This window comes from Rhinoderma darwinii, chromosome 7, assembly GCF_050947455.1.
Source record: "Rhinoderma darwinii isolate aRhiDar2 chromosome 7, aRhiDar2.hap1, whole genome shotgun sequence".
Classification (NCBI taxonomy): Eukaryota; Metazoa; Chordata; class Amphibia; order Anura; family Rhinodermatidae; genus Rhinoderma; species Rhinoderma darwinii.
The window spans coordinates 62162404-62185031 of record NC_134693.1 but is presented as its reverse complement, the minus strand read 5'-3'; the positions used below and the strand labels follow the sequence as shown (position 1 = coordinate 62185031).

Below are 22628 nucleotides of genomic sequence, written 5' to 3'. Positions count from 1 at the left end.
ACCATAGACTTTCAAGTTGTAATGATGTTCATCCGCTCCTGCCTCATTAGATGCAATGCAGTTGTAGCTTCCAGAATTGTTTTCTTGAGATTTCAAAATCTGCAGAGTGCGCCCACCTAGATACCCAGCACAAAGGTTGAGAAGAAAATACATTTGCTTCAAGAAATACCATGAGAGGCTGTAGTGATGCACATGGAGCACCATTATTGTTTTTTATTTTATATCTAGTAAAGTACAGAGTTTAAGTTTGTAGGTATTTGTAGTCTCTTATTAGCATATTGAAAATATATTCAATGTGTTGTTGGAAGCGATCCGTGTATTGGAAAGAAGCAAAACTTACAGGTTCAGATATTGTATGTGTGCAGAATACACATTTTTTAAAAGAAGAGCTACAGCATTTTTGGCATAAAACTTTTCCCCATAGCTTTAGGCCCCATGCACACGAACGTGCTTTTGCGGCCGCAATTCCCTCGAAAATCCATGGGAGAATTGCGGCCCCATTCATTTCTATGGGGCCAAGCACACGGCCGTAGTTTTTACGGTCCATGCATGGCCCGGGAGCCCGCACCGCAGAAAGAACGGACCTGTCTTATTACGGCCGTCTTCTGCGGTCCGGGCTCATTGAAAATAATGGCCAGGCCATGTGCATGTCCCGTGATTTGCGGGCGGCTCGCGGCTGACAGTCCGCAGCCGGCCGATCCGAAAATCACGGCCGTGCACATGGCTACGGTCGTGTGCATGAGGCCTTATAGAATTACCCTCAACTAGAATGCAGGTATAGCCATTGCTTTTAGAGTTTGTTGCACTAGTTTGTAAGCTTACAGTAATAATTGCTTTTGGTAATAGTCTAGACGGTTTGTTACTGTCTATACAATATTTCTTCCATAGGCTACTGTATTTCCACATTGGGATTTCTGTTGCAGATTGGCCAGCAGATCTGCACCCGGGTTAGTCTTATTGTAATGTAGTGGAGCTAATCCATGGCTTTTCAGTGCAGAATCCGTGGCAATAAGGAACATGCTCTAGTTTTTAAGATCCAAAGCACGTTCATTATTCCACACGGACATTTTCCTGAGGGTGTGAATGGTGCTTAAATTACAACATTCACATACATGACGGCAAAATGTGAGCAGATTCTGTCAGGATCTAGGCATGGACTCCGATAGAATTCTGAAAGTGTGAACATGGCTATAGACGCATCCAATGCAAATCAAAACCAATTTTCAAAACAAGCCCTATTACATATTATTAAATTTAAAGGGGTATGTTGTCACGGGTTAACAATTTCAATTCTGTCCCACCTCAGACCCCTTCTCTTTCATGACATCTATGAATACAATCTACACAAGTGTTTATTATGTTGAACCATATGAAGTTTTGAAGTTCGAACACCTAAACGAAAGTGACTTCACCTATTTTCCCATCCTCAAACATAAAATATATATGATTTTTGTAAAAAAGGGAAAAAATAGAACTCACCTGGAAGAATTCTGATATTATCCTTTGAGTGGATGTAAACTCCATCTTTATACCACGTTATGGTGGCAGGGGGATGGGAATTAACATCACAGGATAGTGATACTGAGCTGTGGAGAATCACAGATACTTCCTCAGGGAAGACTTTAGTTTTTGCACCAAAGATTGTTGGAGAAACTGTAAAACAATCAGTTAAAAAAATGATTTACTATTAACACTATTTGAAATTCATAGATTCATGATGGTTGAGATGATGGTTGAGACCCATTAGGTTGAGATGTAGGCACACAGTAATAATGTGGTGAGAGCAGGAATGTTATAGTTATCTGCGGCTTGCTGGTGTGGCTTGTGTTTAGACTAGTCTAATGTTATAAGTGAAGTACCCCAGGGATCTGGACTGGGACCATTAGGCTGGATTCACACGAGCACATTACGTTCGTAATGGACAGACGTATTTCGGCCGCAAGTCCCGGGCCGAACACACTGCAGGGAGCCGGGCTCCTATCATCATAGTTATGTACGACGCTAGCAGTCCCTGCCTCTCCGTGGAACTACTGTCCCGTACTGAAAACATAATTACATTACGGGACAGTTGTCCGGCAGCGAGGCAGGGACTCCTAGCATCGTACATAAGTATGATGCCAGGAGCCCGGCTCCCTGCAGTGTGTTCGGCCCGGGACTTCCGGACGAAATATGTCCGTCCATTACGGACGTAATGACCTCGTGTGAATCCAGCCTTAGTGTTCATCCGGTTTATTAATGATGCTAAAGTTGGATTTCGTAGCACTTTCTCTGTATTTGCAGATGGGACCAAGCTCTATAGTATTATTATAGATACTGTACAGAATGACTTATCATGGCAGGGTGACCTGGATAAACTGGCCGAATGGACTGCAAATAGTCAAACTAGTTTCCATGTTGATAAATGTGGGGTTACTTATTTTTGAGCAAAAAATATTCATGTAAATTATCACCACTACCAGTAGAAATCACAAGATATTATGTAACCACTATATAAAACATTGGCACGGCCACATATTGGGTACACAGTCCTACTTTGGGCACCTGTTTATAAAAAGGCTATAAGGGAGGTGCAGAAAATTCAAAGAAGGGCAAAGAAGATCATTACCTCAGTTATAGAGAAAGGTTGACAGAACAAAAAGTCACCATTTACCAGAACTGAGGAGGATATGATATTTTTATATTAATATGTAAATGGCCCCTTTCAGTACACTTGTGATAATTTATTCTATTTGTAGACTCTAAAGAGAACAAAGGGTTAAGGGGGTTTTACACTGGGCGATTATCAGGCAGACAAGCATTCATAGAACGCTCATTGCCGATAATTGCCCTGTGTAAACAGGGCAGCGATCAGCAGATGAACGAGCAAACGACTTGTTCATCTGCTGATCGTATCGCTTTAAAAAAGTTAAATATTATCGTTGTCGGCAGCACTTCCCCTGTGTAAACAGGGAGACGCGATGCCGACATGATAATAATGTATGGGGACAAGTATTCAGAGTAACAACGCTCGTCCCCATCCATAGTTCCGTGTGACAGTGGCAAACGAGTGCCGATCAACGATGTCTCGTTGATCGGAGCTCGCTGCACCGGCCAAAATCGGCCGATGTAATAGGGCCTTTACTCCTGGCAAGTAAAGAAAGAATGATTTAATCTCAATTTAGGATAGCATTACCTTACTTACAAGCTATACAACATGAACCCACGGGATTTAGTTATAGAAAATAGTAATGATAAAGAAAGGATAAGATATTTTTCTTGAGAAAGATAATATACAGGTTTACTGGTATTATAAGTGTAGAATGGTGATCCAGGAATCTGTTCCTTTAGAAAGGTGCCCTTTTTTTAATCTCTTTATGGCAAATTGGTTTGTGCTGTTAAGGGTGTTTTTGTCTTCCTCTGGATCAAATGGGGTTTGTAAGGGTTAAAGGTTGAACTCTATGAATGTATGTCTTTGTAGGTTATTACTTTTGACACTGACTGAAGACAAAAATACACTTACCCAAGACACTAAGACTTAACCTTCTGCTTTTATCGCCTGCTGAATTGGAAGCAATGCAAATATATATTCCTGTGTCTGATACCATAGCACCATTAATTTGAAATGTCTGTCCTCCTTTTCTGAGTGTTTGATGACTTTCCAAATGCAAAGGTTGTCCATCCTTCACCCATGTCACCTGTGGTTGTGGATTCCCTAAATGAAGATGTAGGGTTAATTTCTGTACATTTAAAAGGCAGGAACACAGACACGGAACGTAAATGTTTCATTATTTTTAAATCTATAAAAAGGGGGAAGCAGATATTGCTTTTAACTGTGGCCATAATTATAAATGTGTGAACCCAGAAACTAGTTTGTGTGTGTGCTTTACACCAACAATGTAAGACTTAAGAAATTTATATTTCCCCTTACTATTATTTATACTCAATTGTATTGGGATAATAAAATAATGATCAGGCCCTCTTAGATTTTCTGTCTTACTTTAAGGGCTTATTCAGAGGAAAGCCGGGAAACTCGGACGTGAAAAACTGCAGTTTTTCACGTCCGAATTGCCCCCGTTCCGGTCCCGTTTTCACAGATCCCCATAGACTTGAGTCTATGGAGGGATCAGTGAAAATTGAACAAAATAAGACATGTTCTATATTTTTCAATGAACCCTTCACACGGTCCGTTGAAACAACAGCCATGTGAACTGCCCCATTTAAATACATGTGTCTTTGTGACGGCCGTTGTTTTAACGGCCATCACATGGACGTATTCTAGGTCCGTCTGATTAAGTCCTAGACCTAATTTTCTTTTGGCAAACAGCCGAGTAGAGTCATTCAATGCCTTAATGTACATTATCATGCATGTGATTTACCACACTGCATGGTTTTTGTATTAGGATCCATGAACATTGCATTGCCAAGTGCATGACCCCTGTATGACAGCACATAAAATCCTGTATTACAAACCCTTGAGCACTAAAGTGCCTCCATATGGTGTCTCCGTGAGGCATTATCCTCATCTCCTAAAGCAATGTTTTAAGGGGAGAATGCTGCTGTAGTACACATGTGATGGAGCATGCGTACATGTGCCTTGGTATAAAATCGGAAGCACACAGCGATACAGTATGGGTCCATCCATGGGTCTAAGTTCAGTTCAATAGAACCACAGGAGTCTCTGTGTTAGGTTTGTAATATTGACTAATAAATACAGATGCATAAGGCCCATCTGAAGTTACTCTAGAAATTCATACATACTCCATGCTCGAAGTCTATGCATACAATAACATTCCAATAATGGGGAATTGCTTTTTATGCAATTTTTTTAAATATTTTGTAAAGCAAAATAAGGTCAGTTGACGGATTCAATTCTGCATTTTGCTACTAAATTTTTTAATTCCCTGGCACTCATGAAGGTTTATATAATAGGATGGTTTCTGTGGCTAAGATAACTATTCTGTTATGGTTGCATTAGGTTTTGGAATTGCTATTTATTGCTTCCTATTATTTTGTTTGCTCACTTAAACAATTGTGTGTTCAGAACACTGCTAAATAGGCTTAATAGGAAAACACTGAAAAAAAACTGTCATGAAAAAGTACTTGAGTCTATTAGTTGACAGTAAACTGAACAGTAGTAACCAGTGCCATGCAGCTGCTGCTAAAGCAGATAATATTAAATCTATATGTTGCCCGCAGACATAATAGAGCTTGAGCGGGTTCAAATGCGGGCTTGCAAAGAAAAGGAACTGCAGTCCCCAGTAAGATTATAAAAATTAGGGTTATTTTGTTTGGCATAGGAGTAACCTAATAACTATGTAGAAATCTTTTAAAGGTCAATACAGAAATCTGTCTAATAAACTTCTTATACCTTAGTCTATAATTATAACAAGGAGGCATCCACTACTGTATGTCTAGAGGAAAGTTTTTTTACACAAACATAGAAGGGGATTCTTTACTGTAAGAGAAGTGAGACTATGGAACTCTCTGCCAAAGGAAGTTGTTGTGGTGAATTTACTAAAAGAGTTCAAAAGAGGCCTGGATGCCTTTCTTGAGTGTAATAATATTACAGGCTACGAGTATTAGATTACTGAAGATGAGTCATTGATCCAGGGATTTATTATGATCGCCATATTTGAGTGAGGAAGGAATTTTTCTTTAAGATGAGGAAAATTGGTCTCTTCCTCATAAAAGTTGTATGGGTTTCTTTTAGATTGACATTGTAAAAGAATAGGTTGCAGTAGATAAACTTTACACTAAAGTTTATAGCAGTGACCAGTTGACCGCCCCGGGTCCAAGCACCCTGGAAGGCAGAGGGAAGCCTTCTCTGGCCAGAGAAATCCGATTCTGGCTTGTAGAGGGGGCCCTAAGTGGGGTCCCCTCTATGGCATTCATGTTACCTAATAGACAGGGGCAATCCCTTTAAAACTTTTTTTTAACCTTACTATGTAATGCAATCATTATAAAAATAGGCTGTACAAGTATTACCTGTTACTTCACATGAAAGTGTCACATCACTTTTCTCTTTTACCTTTACATCTTCCAAAGTATTCCCAGTAAATCTTGGTGGTACTAAATATAAATACACACATAACAGAAAACTGCATTTTTAATGGTGACAAAATATAATGAAAATGAGCTTATTTGTTTATGTAGAATATGCTGCTGAGTTTCTAGAAATACAGTACTGTAATGTAAATGGCCAAAATTCATGAATTGGTTAGCTCATAAAAAGAATGTAAATCACATGACTGATGGTATTGAGCATTATCATTAATAATGTTAATAATAATAATGTTAAACTGATCCAGGGACAATACCCATTTGGAGTCAGAAAGTTGTTTTTTTTCCCCATGTGAAACTATGTAAAGTAGGGCCAAAAACGAAAGATTTACCTAGTACATTTAATTGAAAGTTTTTACTTCTCTCTCCAGCAGCATTTGAAACCACACAGTGATATCTTCCAGCATCTGACAGTGCAGTGTGTAAAAAGCGCAGTATCATACCACCTAAGATTAAAGAAAAAATGTGATCCATTAGCAAAGAAATGACTGTTGTTGTTACCAGGAATTTTTGGACTAAACACGTTAGCTCTTTTCCTGCTTTCCACATGAATTACTTTATTGTTAACGTTTTCAATGTAGAATGACACATCATATCAATTCAAAGACTCTGCTATGTTTATATGTTTATATACGAGTGACCAGAAGCAGGTGAGGCAGAGTTGACGGCAAAGATGACTGGGTGGTTTACCTGGGTTAAAGGTACAGGTGGACAATGTTACTAGGAATGAATCATGAGCTGTGTAGTAAAAGATTCCTGTCAGTCTTTTTGGCACGAAAAATGGCTGAAAATAGGCCTACTGAACATAGCCTAAAGTGTGTGGTTTACTTTTGATTTTTGTGACTGCAGAAAGGAAGGAGAATTGGAGTTCATTTGAGGGCTGAGGAGGAGTGGGCCTATGGGACAGTGATGAGTAGAATGAACTATTAGCGGAATTGTGTTACCTGCTTCTTCAAGGCATGAGGGTTAGAGTGGTGGACAGACTGATAATATGGTGTAACCTGCGGAAGCCAGTCATTAATTATTGTTATTATTAATATTAATAATAATAATTATTATTAGTACTATTAACCCCTTAGGGTATGTTCACACGGGCTATTTCCAGGTGTTTTTCGGGCCGTAAACGCCCAAAAAAATGGCTAAAAATGCGGGGGCTGAATGCCTTCAAAGATCTGGCCATTTGAATGGGAAAAACCACGAGACGTTTTTTACGCGACCGTTTTTTAACAATGGCCGCGTTAAAAAATGCCTCGTAAAAAGAAGTGCATGTCACTTCTTGAGACATTTTTTGAGCCGTTTTTCATTGACTCAATAGAAAAACAGCTCCAAAAACGGCCGTAAAAAACGCTGTCCATATATGGACAGTGATGTCAGAGGGAGAGAAGTTACAAGTGGCAGAGTGCTACAAGTGGCTCCGCTCAAGGGACTCCATATATGGGGAAGCCCCTAACATCACTGTCCATATATGGACAGTGATGTCAGGAGGAGAGAACGAGTCTCAGGCAGAGCACCAGCGGCTCTGCTCCGGGACTCCATCTCTGGGGAAGCCCTGGCATCACTGTCCATATATGGACAGTGTTGACAGGAGCAGAGCAGTTTCCCAAGCAGAGTGGTAGTAGCACTCTGCCCTGGACTTTGGCTCTGAGGTTATCACTAGCCGTATATGGACAGTGATGTCAGGGGCTTCACCAGAGATGGAGTACCGGAGCAGAACTACTAGCACTCTGCCCGGGACTTCAGCTCTGCTCCGGACATCACTGTCCATATATGGACAGTGATGTCAGGAGCAGAGCAGGAGTTCCAGGCAGAGTGCTAGTAGTGCTCTGCCCGGGACTATGGCTCTGGGATTGCCCCTGACGACGCTGTCCATATATGGACAGTGATATCAGTGGTTTTTCCTGAAGCAGAATCCCCAGCCAGAGAATCGGCAATGCTCTGGCTGGGGATTCCACTCCTAGAGGGAACCCCAAATCCCTACCTAGTTCGGTGGAGGCTATGTGTTACTACCAGGGATGGTGGCTGTGTGGCACTACCAGGGAGGAGGGGGCTGTGTGGCACTACCTGGGAGGAGGGGGCTGTGTGGCAGTACCTGGGAGGAGGGGGCTGTCTGGCACTACCTGTGAGGAGGGGGCTGTGCGGCACTACCTGGGAGGTGGGGCTGTGTGGCACTACCTGGGAGGTGGGGGCTGTGTGGCACTACCAGGGAGGGGGGATGTGGCACTATGTACGGAGGGCACTAAATTTATTAGGGTACAAACTGGGGGCCTAACTTCTATATGGGGGCATAAACAGGGCCTGATGTCTATTATGGGAGCACAAGGTGACGTTTTCTGCCATTCTACTGCCGCCGTAAGTTCCCCCACAAAGGGGCTAAGTCTGTGTCGCCCAAGGGCCCACATAAACCTGGAGCCGGCCCTGCGCACACCCAACACAATTTAATGAAGAACATTCTTTTTATTCGATACGAGGCAAGTTAAAAAAATCTAAAACACACAAAGACCATGTCCCTGTAATGTAATACAGGACATGGTAAATAAAAAACCATCTTTGATAAGGTGGAACACTATACCTGGGTGGGTCTACAAATAATAGACACCATACTGACTATGTCAATTGTATTATCATGAACTGGACTGTGAATCCTAGTCCAAGATATGGCAATATAACACTAAGATCACATATGCCTAAATGATCCCTGTAAAAATATATCTGTAAAATACCGGGAGATAAACGGCATTGTAAAGAGGGAAAATTCGCCACTTTATGATATAACAAAAAAATTCCTTGAGATCGACAATGTGACAACTTGAGAACCTCGTAAAATTCCCCAGAGTATAAAGAGCAAAAAATGTTTTATGTGTATGACAAAAATCAACACAAAATATGAATAAAGGTTTACATGACACAGGAAAGCTGAAGCATGGAATCTGCCCATGCTACAGCTTTCCGGCAGAGAATGCATGGAGCGGAAGCGCGCATGTGTGACCACCGCTCCATTTAAACACAGGACTTAGGACCCCTATTCTTGTGCTCTGTCGGGGTACCAGCCTATAAAATAAATACATCAATCACTTGCAAGTCATGTTTAACATAAAAGCATTTGCTGTGAACCCTTGAGCTTATACTCCTCGGTCACTCGGTCTATTGATATTGGATCAGTATGTTACCTTAAAGTGATATAAGGATGTTATAGAGAATGGGACTGGCTTTATTAATATTGGGGGAAAAAAATAGGTCTGCATTACTTATTATGCTAAACATAGGGATTTCACCATGTAAAGTAAACTGTGAATCATTCATTGTATTGTTCACAATAATACAGGATATTTTTAGTATCTGAGGTTTTAAAATTAGTGTGCACCTCGATTTACCTGACATTACTTGTGGAGTTTGATCTGAAGTAATAGGATAGTCATCCTTGTACCATGTTATTTTGGGTGGAGGAATTCCTGAAACTTCACATGTAAGAGTTACTGGATTTCTCTCCACAACGCTTACATTTTCATGTTCTTGAAATCTTCCAGAGAAAGCTGGTGGAACTTAAAATAAAACCATATTGTTAATAGCACATAGGTTTGATTTACATTCTAAAGTACTTTGTCTAACTGAAACATACTTATAGTTATATTTTTTTTCCATACATCAGTCTTACATAGGCCAGAAACACAGACCTGACATTTTGTAATATACCTTATCAGTAGTCTTCTAGCAGCCTCTAGCTCCCCTCCCTGTCTGAGTGCTTTATGTAAATGTTCAGAAATAGTAGACAGGATAGAGGGAGGAGGGGGATGCAGCTGCAATTTATCTCTTTCTCTTTGTCATGCTTCGTAAAGAGAGTGGGTGCAGAAGTGGGGTCCTAGCTGATTGGCTCAGACAGCTGAGCATACAGATGTAGAAATCTTTATCTTGACTTATAACGAGTTAATTACACAATGGCAAAAAACTTTATCTTGGCTTTATCAATGGCCAAGTCAAGTTAAATTTTTGCTATATCCATAGCACTAGCATCACACATCATTTTTTCACCATCACATAAATATTCTGTGTACATGTATCAAATTCTCCGAGCCAAAAAAGGTGGGGTTTGCCAAGACGTGAGGAACAGTTGAAAGAAGAATCCGAGTATGACTAGCTTTAGCTCTCACAACAGTAGGAGGCATTCATGTGTATACACCACAAAAAATAGTGTATTTCATGCTTTTATCCTTTTGGCCCTGCTTTGGGCATTTGAGATTTTGGGTAGTTATCCCATTACTGCAGTATATCATTTTTGGCATCACAAAAAAAGTATTCTGGGAACAATGTAAGCTACTTACCAAGCACCTTGAGGTCATATTTTTTATCAGCTTGTCCTGCCACATTCACTGCTACACACACATAATGGCCAGAGTGTAAGAGCTGAATGTTTTCTAAATGAAGCTGTTTTCCATTGTTGAGGAGTTTGAAACCATCTTCATTACGCATGGTCATGCCATCTCTCAGCCAGGTCAACATGGGCGCTGGATCTCCACTAGAGTCACACTCAAGAGTTACATTATTTCCTTGGATTTCCGCAATCTCGAAGGGAATTTTTATATTTTCAGATATAGTAGGACGTACTGTACCAAGGGAAATATACTTGAGTTATATATCTCCACTAGGAGTTATCATTACAATGCATAAACTACAATATTATGAACAACAAACAAGTTTTAATATATCCTCAAAAGGTAAATGCACAAAATGAACTTGCTATATAAATGCAGTAACTTCGTGACCATTATTTCGCTACTAAAAAAAACTTTAGATCTGGTATATATACAAACACACACTGTGTCCCGCTAATATACAAGAGAAGTAATGTTCCTTGATTTAAATTGGCTTTTATTGGCCATCCGCTATTAAGATTGCGCGCAGCAGAAATCTATTTCATTTGGCATTGATGTCCTTAGATCACAAGTGTATTAAAGGAGCACTGGACTATAAAGAATACGTTTTAGAAAAACCCCGTCAGCTAAGTCTCATGCACACAAATGTACTACGGTTCCACTCAACTTCTGGGTTCTATGGCGCCGCAACACGATACCCAAAGAAGTCTTTTGCCTATACTGTATCTAAGCATTCTTCCAATTTCATACAGAGGTATATAGAGATTTTTTTCTGTCGTATTTTGTATAAAACTAACGGAAAGAACAAATTGTGGCATGCTCCCTTGGATTCTGTATTATGGAGCCATTCTCATGTAATACAGCTCTGCTTTGTGCATGAGTCCTTTATAAAACTACTCATCATTTCTCCTGAAATAAATTTCTATTTACTCATTATTTACTATTGACTGGTAAGACTGATCATTTTCTCCTTCCAGTTGTTATTGAAACAATTCCACAATTTAAAGGGGACCTCGTATCTTAACCCTTTATGGAATTTCAACAGAATTAGGTTACTTGCAGTGGTTACTGTAGACCAGGTGGAGTTTGACTTGCTCCCAGTAATGCAAGGTAATGACATAAGCAATGTCATGAATTATGTCTTTTTCATGTCTTTTTAGCGTAATTGCTTTCTCAATGAAGAAATATTTGTTAAAACATTATAACTCCCAATTATTTTTCCATAGAATATATAATATTCTAAAATAATATACATAATAGACATTGGAAATATTAGTGAGGATAATATCACTATTGTATAATTTACCATAAACTGTAACATTGTACTTCTTTATCGCAATCCCTGCTGTGTTTATAGCAGTACAAGTGTATGCTGCTTCATCCATCTTAACAGCAACTGAAATCTGAAGGTGACGACCTCCGGAAAGATAGCGAATGCGGCCTGACTCTTCTGGATTCAGTGGAAAGCCTGCAAAACACAAGAGCTGAGTAAGGCTTTGTTCACACCATCATTATGGCTTCCTTTCTTAACGGTGACCATGATGGATCCCAATTCATCCTGAGGAATCCCATTGACTTATAATGGGATCTGTCAAGTTTCTGGTGTTTTTTAATGGCAAGAATAACGCTGCAGACTTTGCTATTCTTGCCATCAGAAACATTGGAACCACAACAGAACGGAAAACAGTGCTGATGTGAACAGAGCCAAAGCGATAATTCTCATGATACGATAATTGACTTCTTTACTCTACACAAGAAATATTCTTTGTAATATATTAGAAAATTAACAGATGGGTGCGCTACTTTATATTTTATACGCAGGTGTCTAGATAACCAGGGTCCACAGACTTGATATGTGAGACATGTCTATCTAGGCTTGTATCCCATGCGCACATGTTAAAATATCGGTACTTTGGGATTAAACATTTAGCAAAGACCGTATCTTAGACAACAAGTAACCATGTTGCCCATAAGAACCGGTCAGACAACAAGTATCCATGTTGCCCATAAGAACCGGTCAGACAACAAGTAACCATGTTGCCCATAAGAACCGGTCAGACAAGTAACCATGTTGCCCATAAGAACCGGTCAGACAACAAGTATCCATGTTGTCCATAAGAACCGGTCAGACAACAAGTAACCATGTTGCCCATAAGAACCGGTCAGACAACAAGTAACCATGTTGCCCATAAGAACCGGTCAGACAACAAGTATCCATGTTGCCCATATGAACCGGTCAGACAACAAGTAACCATGTTCCCATAAGAACCGGTCAGACAACAAGTAACCATGTTGCCCATAAGAACCGGTCAGACAACAAGTATCCATGTTGCCCATATGAACCGGTCAGACAACAAGTAACCATGTTGCCCATAAAAACCGGTCAGACAACAAGTAACCATGTTGACCATAAGAACCGGTCAGACAAAGAGTAACCATGTTGCCCATAAGAACCGGTCATTTTTTATTTTTTTAAATTGGACTGGAGAAATGGAGCTATGGGGCTGCTATGGCTTATAGGGGCTACAAGGACATTTTTATACTGAGAAAATTTATTGCAAGAGCCCATAGTAAATATGAAGAAAGATGAGCACTAAACATGCTCTGATATTTTAGTCTACTTAATAGAAAATATAGAACCCCCTTAATAACCCATAGGATGTGTTCTCATGTCACCTTCAAAATGCATTTTTTTCTCGCGTGAAGTACGGCAAAACCACACCCGTTTACAGCGATTTTGCAAAATTCACGGGAAAGTGATGCGGCTTTCCCACAGTTTTTGGCAAAAAAGACATTTTGACTGCGATGTGTGAACCCATCCCTACTGTTTGCAGCTGCCAAACAAATCTATATAACTCTACTTATTTGGCGGTAAGCAATATACTAACCATTTTTCGTCCAAGTCAGTGCAGGAGCTGGAATGCCGCTGGAATCACACACAAGGCTAATTCGTGATCCTTCAATGACAGTAACAACTTTTTCATCGGCAGAACCCTTAATTTTTGGGGCCACTGAAATTTAGTAGATATGAGAAATATAAGCAGTATTCCAGGAAATGGGAAGAGCCTAAACATTGTGGAGCTGGAAAGATATTTCAAAACATGCGTCAAGGACCCAATAAGAATCAATAGAAAGTCACTGCAATGCATGTTAAATGTATGGTTGTAAATACTGCCCTGATGCAAACATCAATAGATATGCATAGATTTAACATAAGGTTTAACTTTTTCTCCAGATACAGCGCCACTCTTGTCCATGGGCAGTGTCTGGTATTGCAGCTCAGCCCCACTCACTTTTAGGCCTCATTTACACGAGCGTATTATACGCGCGTGCGACGCGCGTGCTTTTCACGCGTGTCGTACGCACCTATAATAGTCTATGGGGCTGTTTAGACGATGCGTGAATTTTGCGCTGCGTGAGTGCATTGCGTAAAACTCACGACATGTTCTATATTCTTGCGTTTTTCACGCAACACGCACCCATTGACTTCAATGGGTGCGTGAAAACAACGCATGCCACACGGACGGTCCTGCGTTGCATGCGCGAAAATCACGCAAGAGCTGTCAAAAGGATGAATGTAAACAGAAAAGCACCACGTGCTTTTCTGGTTACAAACATCCAAACGGAGTGTCAAATTAGAGATGAGCGCACCGAACTTCACCGGGTTCGGCCGAACTCGTTTTGACCGAACCCGGCAAAAAATGTTCGGGTACGCGACGTCAGGAGACAGTCACTGCCTACGGTGCTCAAAGACTTAAACTGTTTCAGCACCATGGACAGTGACTTTCGATCACAATATACATATACGTGTAAAAAAAAACAGAAGTTCGGACTTACCGATAAGTCCCGGCTCCTTCCTCCAGTCCGACCTCCCGGGATGACAATTCAGGCCAAGTGACAGCTGCAGCCAATCACAGGCCAAGCACAGGCTGCAGCCAATCACAGGCTGCAGCGGTCTCATGGCCTGCCGCGTCATCCTGGGAGGTGGGGCCGGATGACAAGAGAGGGACGCGTCACCAAGGCAACGGCCGGGAGACCGGACTGGAGGAAGCAGGCAGTTCATGGTAAGTTTGAACGTCTTTTTTTATTCACAGGTTGGTGTATATTGTGATCGGCATTCACTGTCGAGGGTGCTGAAAGAGTTACTGCCGATCAGTTAGCTCTTTCAGCACCTTGGACAGTGACGGGCGTCGACTACCTCATCTCTATGATGGTGGCTGCGTGAAAATCACGCAGCCGCGCATCATACACGGATGACACACGGAGCTGTCAAATGCCTTTTGCGCGCGCAAAACGCAGCGTTTTTTGCGCGCGCAAAACGCACACGCTCGTGTAAATCCGGCCTAAAAGTGTTTCCTTTTTTCCTGCTCTCACACAACCCCTTTAATAGAATGGATTTTTATTTACATGTTTAAAATGAAGCAACCAGCAAAAACGTCATACCCAAAATATTCACATTGAAGTTTTTCTCAGTCTTCCCTGCGATATTAACAGCCTCACAAGAATAACGCCCTGTGTCTTTTACCTGAGCATCCTCAATCTGTAAAACATAATGTGTTTACAATACAAAATCCAAAGTAATATATTAAGATGTAAAATGATTCCTTGACTTCCAGGCAGTATACAAATAAGGTTAAAAACAATGATCTCCTCTGTCAATGTGTATTCACCATCTTCCTCTTCACTCACAATAGTGATGCCAGTCATTGTACAGATGTGGAAGCCAGTCATTGACAGTCATTGTACAGATGTATATCATATATAAACTGCAATTGCACATAAACTATATCGGGGAAAAAAATGGTGACACCTGCATATTACACCTACAGGTATTTTATGCCATCCCATTCTAAATCCATAAGCATTAATATGGAGTTTGTCCTCCCTCCAGCTTCACTCTTCTGGGAAGACTTTCTACAAGATTTTGGGGTGTCGGTAGGATTTTTCTTCCATTCATCCAGAAGAGCATTTGTGAGGTCAGATACTGATGTTGGACGAGAGGGCCAGGCTCCCAATCTCCGGGCTTGGTGCACTGGGCACAGTCTTGATGGGATAGAAAAGGGCCTTCCCCAAACTGTTCCCACAAAGTTGGAAGCGTACAATTGTCCAAAATGTCTTTGTATGCTGAAGCATTAAAATTTCCCTTCGCTGGAACTAAGGGGACTAGGCTGACCCCTAAAACCAACCCCATAGCATTATCCCTCCTCCACCAAACTTTACAGTTGGCACAATGCAGTCAGGCAGTTAACGTTCTCCTGGCATTCGCCAAACCCAGACTCGTCCATCAGATAGAGAAGAGTGACTCGTCACTTCACAGAACACGTTTCCACTGCTCCTGAGTCCAGTAGTGGCGGCTTTACACCACTCCATCCGACACTTGGCATTGTGCTTAGTGATGTAAGGCTTGCATGCAGCAGCTCACCCATTAAAATCCATGCCATGAAGCTCCCGGTGCACATTTTAATGCGCTAATATTAATGCCAGGGAAGGTTTGGGACTTTGCAGTTAGCAGAGCGTTGGCGACTTTCATCCGCCATGCGCCTCAGCACTCAGCGACCCTGCTTTTCAACTCTACGTGGCTTGCAATTTCGTGGCTGATTTACTAAGATTCCTAAACGTTTTCACTTTGCAATAATACCACTCACGTTTGATCATTGAATATCTAGGAGTTGAGAAATTTGATGAACTGACTTATTACAGCGGTGGCATCCTATTACAGTACCACGCTGGAAATCAGTGAGTTCTTTAGAATGACCCACTCTTTCACAAATGTTTGTGCAGAATGCATCAGTAGGTGCTCGATTTTATACATTTGTGGCAATAACACTGAATGAAACATCTAAATTCAAGGATTAAGAGGTGTGTTCCAATACTTTTGTCCATATAGTGTATATAGTATAAATGATCTACTGCATAGAATGTGAAATTCAATATATTGGATGCCCTTCCGCAAACTTTCAAATCCGAATTGCAGTAAAACTTTAAAAGTACTTGTCATGGAAAGGGTTAACAAACTCAAAAGGGGGGAAGTTTGCCAGAGGATACTTCTTACGTGGTAACCGTTTTGTATCCTAACTATGTAAACCAGGATGCCATATTGTCTCAACCTCAAAACAGATCTTATGTGTTTTTATTGATCATTTCATGTGTTTTTTTGTTCGCAATTTGATCTATTTATACATAAGGTGTTTGTAAAACTTATATTATGGGATTATCAAGAATTGTGGTGCTTCATTATTGTAGTAGCATGGTACAAACATGACGTTTTAGTTAGAAGTTTTTCCCCACTTTAACCCCTAGCCGTCGCAGTCATTTTTCATTTTTAGATTTTTCATTTTAGTTTTTCCTTCCCGCGTTCCAAAAGCCATAACTTGTTTATTTTTCTGTCGATATAACCATTTTAGCTTGTTTTTTTGATGAGTTGTAGTTTTTAATGGCACCATTAAATGTAACATATAATGTACTGGAAAAGTGGAAAAAAAATATTTGTGGGTGGATTAAGAAAAAAACAGCAATTCCTCCAAAATGACATGTTAACATTATTCTGCGGGTCAATACCATTATGGTGATACCAAATTGTTGTAGTTTTTTTTTAGGATGTACTACTTTTACAAAGAAAAAACTATTTGTTAATAGTTTGTCACCATATCCTGAGACCCATAACTTTTATTTGTCTGTGGAAGAAGAATTGTGGTGCCTGTTTTTTGAGGGGCGAACTGTAGTTTTTAATGGCACCTTTTTTTGCACATATGACTTTTTTGATTACTTTTTATTCCTTTTTTGAGAGCTGAGGTGACTAAAATACAGAAATTCTGGCATTTTTTTTTCCACTCATCCTATGGGTTAAATAACATTATATTGTAAAGTTTTGGACTTTCACAGACGTGACGATACCAATTATGTTGTTTTGTTTTTTTACAATAGAGGAAAAATAAGAAAAGGGGGGGGTTTGAACTTTTTGTAATTTTTTTTGTACAATACTGAAAACTTGGTTTACCAGATTTTTTTACATTTTTTCTAGACCCCCTAGGGGACTTTAACAAGTGATCCTTTGATCGCTGGTACAATAGACTGCAATATCTATGTATTGTACCTATGAACCTATTGTACCTATGTATTACAGCATATTGAAATGTTTACCGGCTCCTATTAAGCCTGTTCTTGCACACTTCAATGTGGTGAACTGATATATGCCATTGTACAGATGTGTCCTCCCTTAACTTTGCTTAAATTTTGTTAAGGACTAAAAATTTTGATACATTCACACGCCATTCAGGCGAAAAAAAAGTATAACATTTTTTTTTTAAATGCGAGCCTATTGGTGATGGAAGGGATCTGTTGATGAATCCATAAGAAGTATACAATTGATCCATCCAGTAAAAAACGCATACCGTGTGGTATACGGTTTTTAACATGGGAGCCTATGGGCGGCGGATGACATCCATCAAGGCATCCATCAGAGGTACAGAGGTGTCCTTCATTACATTTCCTCTTATCTCAACATATTCAGAGATGTGTGCCGCGAGATGAACCAGTTTTGAAAAGAAATCATGAATTTAAGATACTCTATCACGAGAGGTCTAAGCTATATGTATATATACACTTTTTTAACATAGGAAGCCTATGATAGTCAAAAGATGGCATCCGTTGGAGGTATGTGTTTTTCTAACATTGGAGTATGTGTCATTTTGCGTCAGTTATCCCAGCATAAGACAAACCGTGAGAAAAGTTAATCGGGTATTCCAGTTACAAGTTACCCTTTACCCTACAGATAGGGGGTAACTTTTGTAACCGGAATACCCCTATAGGGGAGGACATGTCAACAGCGTTGACTGGAATTCCTTGGGCCCACCAGAGGAGATTATTCTGAGTCTCCACCCCCCCCCCCATCTATTTAGAACATGTACATGTGTACTTCATATTTCATCATAGTCCTTGTTGTTATCATTGTACACACTGGACATATCATCAATAAGGTCTAATAGGTCATTTGTAATTCATCCCATATTAAATAGAGCCTCGTGGCAAGTGATTGGCTCCAAATGGGGTTGTTTTCTGCTGGACCTTTAGGGCCATTATTGTGTTAGAGCCTGGGCCCACCGGAGGATCCCCTGGTTATCTGGTTGGCTGGGTCGACTCTGCATGTCAACTAAAATGACATTGAAATATATCAATGTGTGTTGCCTTCACTTCCAAGATGTCAGTGATTGATTTGAAGCATATATTGCTATGTTGCAAATAATCTATACAAAAAAAATACAAAAAAATTGAAAATACATTGCATTGCTTACTACTTAGTCTAAATGAAAACTTATAATATAGTCTCTTCTCATCCACTACTGCATTCACAATTCTGGAGGCTGCTGAGCTGAAAACTCTCACTCTCACTATTCCCTACTGACTTAGTACAGAGCTTGGTTACCAGCATTGTGGGAGGTGTAGTCCATACAGTAATCTGATGTAGGAAAAACAAGCTGTCCCATAATGCAGGGCAGCAGATAGAATTACATTTTAGGAGCTCAATATTATTATATATGTAGATAAATATCCAGAGAAACAAATCGTAAAGCAGTCAAATAGGACAATACTGTAGATGCCTAATAGGATTATAGATACAGTCATACAAACAAAAACTCCTTAGTATACACAAGGTAGAAGTACATGCAGGTAATGCCACTTGAGCCTTCACCATGTGCAATAACAATACTGTTCAGCCTTCCAAGTTATTACTCTGAAATAAAAATAACCAACATAATATGTAATAAAGCATTGGCTTACTTGTAAAATACTCCCATTATCATAAATTTTAACTCCAGGTCTGTTCACCAGAGGCCTCCAGTCTTTGTACCAGGTCAGCACAGGAGGGGGAACTGCATTGCTTTCACACTTTAGTACCAGTGTTTCACTCAGTAAGACGGATACATTTTGCTCTTTACCCATGATGTTGGGAGGCACTGCAGAAGAGCAAATATGTTATTCCAAGGATAAAAGGAGTTCTTCAGCCAAATTTATAGACACAGTGTGTATAAGTGCATAGCAAGTCTTCGTACACAGAAAACAAACACATGATCGAAAGTTACAGTATGGTAGGAAGAACATTTTTAAGTCTGTGACTAAAATGGAGCTGTGCAAAGTGGGGGTTTCCGTGTGAGTGGGTGCCCAGGACAGAAACCGCAAAATTCCCCTCTTTCCTCATTAGACTCACTTTGCCAGCTTTCTACATGTACTGCATCACACATTTGGTTTAGGCTTTAGTGATAGTATTCTTGTAATATCACTGGGTGACCAGATTGGCTTGGCAGTTATTATCCACAGCAGTGTTTCCCAACTGGGGTTCCCTGGAAACCTAGGGTTCCCTACAGCATAGTCAGGGGTTCCCCAGAACATAGCTGTAAAATCTATCACTTTTTCAGCAGAGCTGGAAAAATTATTTCAGCCTGCTTAAAGACACTTGGCAAAACATTCAACACATCTAAACCAGAATATAATTCTAGGTAGAGTTCTAGGTTCTAGAATGCTGTATTTGCCCCTACACCAAGTTTCTTTGAGGTAGGAATGTGCATAAGGAGTTCCCTGGGAATGAAAAAATTGTTTGCCCATAGTAATGATTGAAAATAACTGATCTTGAGTCTCTGGTGATGTAGCATGATGAAGGGGTTAATATTGAGACCCATTATCCATGGTAGTCTAGGTTGGTTTGGAATAATTTATCTAATATCCCTGTAAGGTCTAGGGAAGTGTATTGGTTAATATTTAATATTATATAATAATATCATGAAGTATTTTATTATTATATGATTTAAGATGTTGAAGAGGTTAATGGTGGGGATCTAAGGCAGGAAATTGATCATATAGTGTAATTGTATTTGACCTAACTGTAATTCTTATAGGGGTTGGAACCAGTTAAATTCTACAATTTATACAGCTCCCATTTTGTCAAATCAAGGATTATGCAACTCAAAGTGTTAATGTATCAGTTATATGAAAGTAACTATACTATAAATTATTAGAGAATAGACACCATGAACATTGTAGAATTACAGAAACATAATAACAAAAGTTTACACTTAAGAGCACCTTCATGCAACTTTGTATGAGTTACAAAAGACCTTTAATTTCCAGTTTATTGCCAGAATTCTAAGTCAATCAAAACTTTACGCACACAATACTCTCTAAAAGTATAAGTGAAAGTATTAAAAATTCCCAGCATAACACACATCTACCGATACACACTTTTCGTATAAATAATCTATCATCCTAATTCTATCCCTAATCTCCAATCACCTATATAAACTCTCTGACCTTAATAGATTATTAGCAATCCCTATGTAAAATCTATTATAATGGAAACCACTAATAAGGTTATTTACCTGAGCAGATTTTTTTTTAGAACTAGTTGAAAACAATTGTTCATGCAAACAATCAGTGCATAGAAATATATTATCTTCTTTAGTGATGATGGTTATTGTTAAAATTGCAGTATGTCATGGGTATTGGTATAGAAATAATCATAGATCTTTATAATATGGATTGGGTACAGACTGGGATAAGAATAGAGTACAATGTAAAATCTTTGCTAAAAAAAAGGCCATATTACACAGGCCAATGGTTAGGCAAACGAACGTTCCTATGAACGATCATTGTCCTGTGTAATCAGGGAAAAGATCAGCCAATGAACGAGCAAACGCTTGTTGATCGACTGATCTGCTCTTTTATGCAGAATTAAAAATCATCGTTGTCGGCAGCACATCTGTGTAATCACGGAGATGCGCTGCCGACATGATGAAAATGTATGGGGACGAGCGATCGGAGTAACGATCGATCGCTCATCCCTATACTTATCCAATCATTGCTCCGTGTGATAGGAGCAAACCAGCGCCAATCAACCAGCTGCCTCATGTCAGGCCGTGTAATAGTACCCTAAGTATATAACCTGCACGCAAGGCCATTTAGTATCCCTGTGTGTTTAGAAAATAAAATATAAACCCTGGCTAATATGGGCAAGAAGTTAACTTTTTTCCTTAGAGGCAGTTTTAACACATTAGGCCAAGTTTTCAAGGCCATTGGTTTACAGCCTGTAATAAATAAACCAGCCCAGGTGTTATTATCACAAACATAGCTTACCAAACACAGATAAGTCAAAATCCTTTTGTTGCTCTCCAGCTGCGTTAAGGGCCACACATGTATATTTTCCTGAATCTCCAACCTGTGCATTTGTAAATGTGAGAACCCTGCCACCTGAAGTAATCTGTGACAAATGAATAAATGAGATTAAATTAAATGAATCTAATATATTAAAAATGAGATTAAAAAAACTGTATGAAATACTTCATATCATGTATTTAGTGGAACAGACATTGGAACGAGCCAGCTGTGGATTCACTTAGGCTTCGTTCACATCTGCGTCAGGACTCCATTCATGGGTTCCATCTGAGCTTTTCGTCGGGGGAACCCATGACAGAATTCAAACTGAAACTAACGGAAACCATAGGTTTCTGTTAGCATCACCATTGATTTCAGTGGTGATGATCCGGTGCAAATGGTTTCCTGTTTGTCAAGATTGTGTAAGGGTTCCGTCGTTTTGACGGAATGAATAGCGCAGTCGACTACTGTATTGATACGGTATTGGTCAAAACGGAACCCTTACACAATGGTGACAAACAGAAACCATTTGCACCGGATCCGGCACCATTGAAATGAAGAGTGATGCAAACGGAAAGCTATGGTTTCCATTTGATTCAGTTTGGATTCCGTTCATGGGTTCCCCTGACAGAAAGCTCAGACGGAACCCATGAACAGAGTCCAGATGCAGATGTGAACGAAGCCTAAGGATATTACAAAACTCTGTTTATTTATTTGTCATTTGATGAGTACCAGTTTAACCTCAATAAATGTTGATTGTCTCTTTACGATTAAAAGGAACAAATCATTGTACAAAATATAAATAACCGGAGATAACAGTCAATAGTTTGACATATTTTATGCTGCATTATATGACATTGAAGATATAAACTACATACAAACTACGGTACATATTTAAGTGCGGAGTTTGGAAACAATTCTTGAGTTTTGTGGGTTTGAATTGACAGAGAATTTGAATTGACAGTAAATAATGTACAATACATTTCTTATCTCTATTAGGAAAGAGGGTTATTTCGGGTGAAGGCATGGGTCCTATATTAATACCTAATGAGATAGTGTTTGCCAACCAGGGTTCTGCTT

The 22628-nt window shown here is 39.8% G+C and overlaps 1 protein-coding gene across 1 annotated transcript in view; it reads right to left on the bottom strand.

Moving 5' to 3' along the window:
• HMCN1 (hemicentin 1) overlaps window positions 1-22628 on the bottom strand; it is a 345767-nt gene that overhangs the window by 164638 nt on the left and 158501 nt on the right. Inside the window, exons 40-51 of the mRNA XM_075833451.1 lie at window positions 21531-21654; window positions 19185-19360; window positions 14850-14946; window positions 13295-13417; window positions 11713-11874; window positions 10356-10637; window positions 9411-9578; window positions 6372-6485; window positions 5965-6048; window positions 3500-3691; window positions 1480-1653; window positions 3-116 (exon numbers count right to left, since the gene is read on the bottom strand). Coding sequence (XP_075689566.1) covers window positions 3-116; window positions 1480-1653; window positions 3500-3691; window positions 5965-6048; window positions 6372-6485; window positions 9411-9578; window positions 10356-10637; window positions 11713-11874; window positions 13295-13417; window positions 14850-14946; window positions 19185-19360; window positions 21531-21654 — 1810 coding nt within the window. The remainder of the gene's footprint in view (window positions 1-2; window positions 117-1479; window positions 1654-3499; window positions 3692-5964; window positions 6049-6371; window positions 6486-9410; window positions 9579-10355; window positions 10638-11712; window positions 11875-13294; window positions 13418-14849; window positions 14947-19184; window positions 19361-21530; window positions 21655-22628) is intronic.